Consider the following 5372-nt stretch of genomic DNA (forward strand, 5'->3'; position numbering starts at 1 on the left):
CACTGAAAACCAGACTTCAACCTGAACTTTATCTGAGATCGTAACTGAAGCTTCTATCATCCTGATTTTATTTTTATTTAAACACCAAACAACAGTTAGTCTTTACTGCATCATATGATGCTTTTGTCATAAAATATCCTCTGCACCATATAACACCTCAAGTAGWAACAAAACAGAACAAATTACCCTCATAAACCTGAGTAACCAGTGATTATTTTACAGACTAAATCAACTATACACTGATAAAAAAAAGTTATAAAATATTGTTTCCATCCCCATTTGTGGCACCTCGTAGATGGATGGCGCCCTTAGCATTTGCCTATACTCCCTATGCCACTGGCAGCCCTGCTGCTTGGCTCTGAGCAGTCAAAAAGAAACAATTCTTCGAGACCTCGTTATGGATCTGAAGTAGCTCAGAACACTGAGTGTTTCTAAGATTGTGTCTTTCATCACAGGGACACAAAGGTTTGAATAAAGCTCAGTGTCCTTWTGGGGAGAGAAATGGGCCCACTTACGAGGCCCCCGCTTATATGGGTCCTTCATCTATCCCCACTTACCATCACCATTATGTAAACTGTGACTTTAGAGGAACTAAGATAACAATTTTAGGAATCCTCTGATCTAAACCAGGAAAAGTCTTATTTAATGTAACATAGAAGGAATCAATGGTTCTGTGTATTTTTATAGTGTACGTAAACATCTAGTTTCAGCTGTATGTATGTGCAGCATTAACTTTGGCGATGTGTGCGCTTCTCTCCTGTCCAACACATCTGTTGCAGGACCTTTTGCCTTTAACATAATTGGCTCAAGTTTTGAAGCTCTTGTTCTTTTGGAGGCTCTGCTGTGTGTCCTCTGTCTGRTGAGAGGCCTGTTGATTGTTGGTTTTGGTTTCACTCAGGTTTAGAAAATGCAGCCAACACTTGAAAGCTATTGCCTTTAAGGCACTGAAACTGAGAGGAAATGCTAAGGTTTGTTACTCAAGCATATAGACCGTGTTCAGTGGTGAGCCGAGATTTTATTACATTTGTGATAAAATCAGCGCTTATGCTATCAGATAGAGCTTTTATTTTGTTGTATTTTTGCCCATTGCCCCCTTCCTTCTTGTGTTTTCTTTTCTCTGTGCAGCTTGCGGCCCAAGTTCTGGATGAACTTGAGGATGAGGACATCGGATTCGGCCTGGTYGATGAAAAGACGGCCTCTGCTGTTGCCAAGAAGCTGGGTAAGCTTGGCAGAAACGTGGTTGTAGAAGTGAGCTTTTGTTTTCCTCTTACAAACTTGAAGTTATGACAAAAGTACAACAATGTTATATGTTGGATTACATATCTTTTTCTTCACTTAAAATAAAAACTAACCCTAACTGATTGAATACATTTGAGAAGATTCTTTTATTCAGATGTGAAAAGGAAAGAAAAAAAATGAATAAAAGCAGAGACAGTTTACGCATCAACACTGCCCCCAAGTGTTCACCAAAGACATGACACTTGTTACATCAGCTGTTACAAGATGTGTTAAAATGTGTTAAAAGATGTGTTTAAAAAAAGCTAAGCTGAAGCTAAGCAGTTATGGCTTTAAAAGTGGTATAGGCAAGGGATGGACAACTTAAATGATGGGAAGGGCCAAATTTTTTTTTTGTTGAAGCTACCAGAGGGCCGCATAACACTGCACACTTACCCAAATGRAATAAAACTGCAATTTTAAAAATGTTTGTGTACACCACAAATATTTCAAATAAACACCAATAGGGTTAATTTACCACTACCATATTTGATGTGTATATGTTTATTAAACAATGCAGTAACTTAACATATTTTATGCTCAAATGCACGTGTAACCGTTGCACTCTTGTTTTATAAATATAAATATAAAATGTTTGAAGCAAACAAAAAAATCAACACTTAATTGAGCAAGCTGAAGTGTAATGGCAAAAGACAACTTGAGTGCAGACTCCTGCATGGTTGTGGTTCTGGTAAGAAGTTGCTGTAGTTTATGTACTTGAGACTTCAGTAATTTTCTCATATTTAGCTTTGTGCAACATGTTGTAGCTGRGACTTGTATTAAAATTCTTGATTAAACACATACATAGGTTTGACTTGAAAAGCTGTGAACAGAAAGCAAAAGGTTTATAGTTGATGCATTGCACCGTGTATGAGTGGTATGCGCCAATAGTGATGCAATCGTGCCATCCTGCCCCTYCGCGTTGGCCTTGTGCTGTGTCGAGCACCTCAAAATTTTTGTAAATCCACAAAGTCTGTCYGGCTTTTGCTCTCCTACTTACAACATTTTCACAAGATATAAAGTGTACTTCCACTTTTACTTTTGAAGAATACTACAATAACGTAACAGTCAAGTATAACACCTGTGTCACTGGCGAGGGTGCGTACATGCCCTGTGTGAGTACCCAAAGCACAACTATAATTCAGCCATTACAGAGCTAAGAAAAAAAGTTGTGTGCCCCCGAGCCGCTAGTTGTCCATCCCTAAGATGGGGTATTTTTTCACATACTGTACAACTTTGACACACTTGATACTATACTTTTTTTTCTTTGTTTAATATTTAAATACCAAATAATAAAAATATTTTTATGAACATTTTAGCTAGACTGATGACATCATCTGGCTGTACCTCACCTTTTAATAGACGAGAGCAGAAAATAATAAATTAGACCTCTTATTAAGATGGAATTTAACAGTCAAAACCCTGATCTATCCCCAGGTCTGGATGAAGTGGAGAGTATCTACATTTTTGCTGACAACGAGATAATTGAATATGACGGAGAGCTGGCTGCAGACACCATTGTTGAGTTTCTCTATGATGTAAGTGACTGATAGTTTTGAAAAAGAATATGGTGAGATGTTGTTCTCTGTACATTTCCATAAGTGTCTTCCTGTCAGGTGATTGAAGAACCTGTGGAGATCATCGACAATGAACGTGAACTGAAGGGCTTCTATAACTTGGATGATGTCATCAGGCTGGTCGGCTACTTCAAGAGCGAGAAGTCCCCTCGTAAGTTGACTGCTTTTTATTTTTATTTGATCAAAAGGCTGAGCTTAAAACCCACTCTTCTGTAAGATCCCTTTCACACAGGCTAATGACTTCATTTTGATTTGCACAACATACACAACTAATTGGAACATGGCTGTAGCTACTTTAGAAAACCTCCTGTGTGAAGGCAATCATGATGCTGCTATGTTCTTGGTACTTACCATAGGGTTTCCCTTTTATCTTCCACGTCCTTGAGAGGAGCTCAATGGACGTGGAAGGATGGGCATATATGTGCCAGGATGGGCAAATATGTGCCCATCCTGGCACAATTTCCTTGAACCAAGTAAGATTGTTTCTGTTCCATTGTCAAATAATCACACTTTGAAACTGAAGCCAATGTGACCAGTCTAATTTAAATTCTCAATGACCAAATGGACCCTAGATCATGGATACTCTGCCTCAACACTCCACCTTCATAAACAAAGATAAACATCACAATCTAAGCACAGAGGKTTTGAGTCTTGAAACCACTTAGTACCCATAATGCATTATCACTCATATGTTCTTAATAAGCACCCYAAGACCTCAGGCATGGATAATATCACAGAAGACCAGAATTGTCTGAGGATGGCTTGCTGCATTCAGATGTGCAATATTCAGAAATGATCAATACAGAAAGTTCAATCTTTTGTTGTTTGTCACAGGTATGTCTGTGTTCAGCACCCCCAGTTAAACTCATGAAATAGCTGTGCATTCACAGGCCATGTTCCCAACTTCCAGTGTTGGTAACTTTTGAACCTCAAAGAAATTGCAAGCAGCAATCAGTTTTTAAAAACAATTCTGGTCTTTGATTTACTAAATTACCATCTTCCCATTGGAAAAACTTGCCATTGATCCAATATGGTGGCTGTCAAAATGGCAGCCATGTTTCAGACATGGCCTATAATATAGACTCATCAGTCATTTCTTGCAGAGGTACTGTATTCAGATATTTAATTTTCCCTTTCATTTCTGAAATAAAAGGGTATCATGAGACTTTTAGCTCACCCTGTACACTCTGGCTTTGTTTTGTTTTCTGTCAGAGCAGGTTCATTCTCCAGGGTGAAGGGAACTTTAACTGTTTTAGTGAACATAAAAGTTAAGTTTTCTTTGCAATTTTTTCCTTCCAGATTATATCGAGTACGATGACYCAGCTGAAGAGTTCCACCCTTTTGTCAAATTCTACGCCACGTTTGATCCAAAGGTCTAAGCTGTTTGCTTTGAACTTTTGTGCAGTATGAGAAGTGTTCTTCCTTTACATTTCGGACATTTTACTTTCTTTACATTTTGGAAATTCATGGAACTTTTTAAAAATATTTGTTCTCTAACTTTCACCAATTCTGATATTTTCTCAGATTGCCAAGAAGTTAAAACTGAAGCTAAATGAAGTTGATTTCTACGAACCTTTCATGAACGAACCTGTTACCATTCCAGGAAAACCCTACATTGAGTCTGAGCTTATTGAGTACATCGAACAGCACGACAGGTGGGATTCTGTGTTGAATTGAGCTTTGTGTTGGACCATTTCACCAGCTTTATGATACACAAAGGTTAGGGTTAGGTTAGTTAGGTTAGTGTTAGGGTTAGTTGGAGGAGGCACCTGTGAAACTACATGTTACAAATGGTCTGTGGACAAACTTTAGACTCTGTTCATATTTTTGTGTTTCAGACCAACTCTGAGGAAACTGGAGCCCCACAGCATGTATGAAATCTGGGTAAGGTTGTCAACACATCTAAARATATTTGAAACATTCAACAATGTTCACATTGTTTTGTAAGTACACGGTTGGAAAATGACTACAAACCTTGACAGCTCCTGTTTTATGCACACAGGAAGATGACATTGATGGAGAGCACATTGTTGCCTTTGCTGAGGAGGACGACCCAGGTGAGAAGTTCTTTAGGGTTTTATTTAACAATCACTTTTTTCACATTTTCTATAGCATAAACTAAAAGTATAATATACATAATGTGTCAAACTCAAAGCCCCTGTACCAAATGTAGCCTGCTGTGGCATTTTATGTGGCCTGTGAGAGCTTCAAAGAGATACGTATTAGCCTGGCCCTTGCCTTCCTACGCAGCTCTGCTCAATTCTAGTTTTGCTTCTCTGCTCCGTCTGGGATTTCTCCCATTAACAAGGATTTTGTTGGCAGATTTTTAGCCGGGCCAATCAGAGAACAGAATGTCGATTTTCTGCGCGGTGTCAGTTTATTTTACCTGGGCCAATCAACAAACAGAAGGCGGAGTTTTGAATGACATCGATGTTCTGCGCGTAGTTAGTTTAGCATACAGCAGTGGAGGAAGTGAATGAAGTCAGTCCGTGTTGATAAGGCTTCCAAATTAAATTAAAT

At 38.6% G+C, this 5372-nt stretch overlaps 1 protein-coding gene across 1 annotated transcript in view; it reads left to right on the forward strand.

Annotated features, from left to right (window-relative positions):
* The window catches only part of LOC106532859 (calsequestrin-1), a 36307-nt gene that overhangs the window by 27778 nt on the left and 3157 nt on the right, over window positions 1-5372 (forward strand). Inside the window, exons 2-8 of the mRNA XM_014029012.1 lie at window positions 1126-1219; window positions 2713-2813; window positions 2892-3003; window positions 4152-4225; window positions 4377-4507; window positions 4691-4736; window positions 4855-4909. Of these exons, the coding sequence (XP_013884466.1) occupies window positions 1126-1219; window positions 2713-2813; window positions 2892-3003; window positions 4152-4225; window positions 4377-4507; window positions 4691-4736; window positions 4855-4909 (613 nt within the window). The remainder of the gene's footprint in view (window positions 1-1125; window positions 1220-2712; window positions 2814-2891; window positions 3004-4151; window positions 4226-4376; window positions 4508-4690; window positions 4737-4854; window positions 4910-5372) is intronic.

The sequence above is a fragment of the Austrofundulus limnaeus genome, unplaced genomic scaffold (genome assembly GCF_001266775.1).
Source record: "Austrofundulus limnaeus strain Quisiro unplaced genomic scaffold, Austrofundulus_limnaeus-1.0 Scaffold842, whole genome shotgun sequence".
In the NCBI taxonomy this organism is placed as follows: domain Eukaryota; kingdom Metazoa; phylum Chordata; class Actinopteri; order Cyprinodontiformes; family Rivulidae; genus Austrofundulus; species Austrofundulus limnaeus.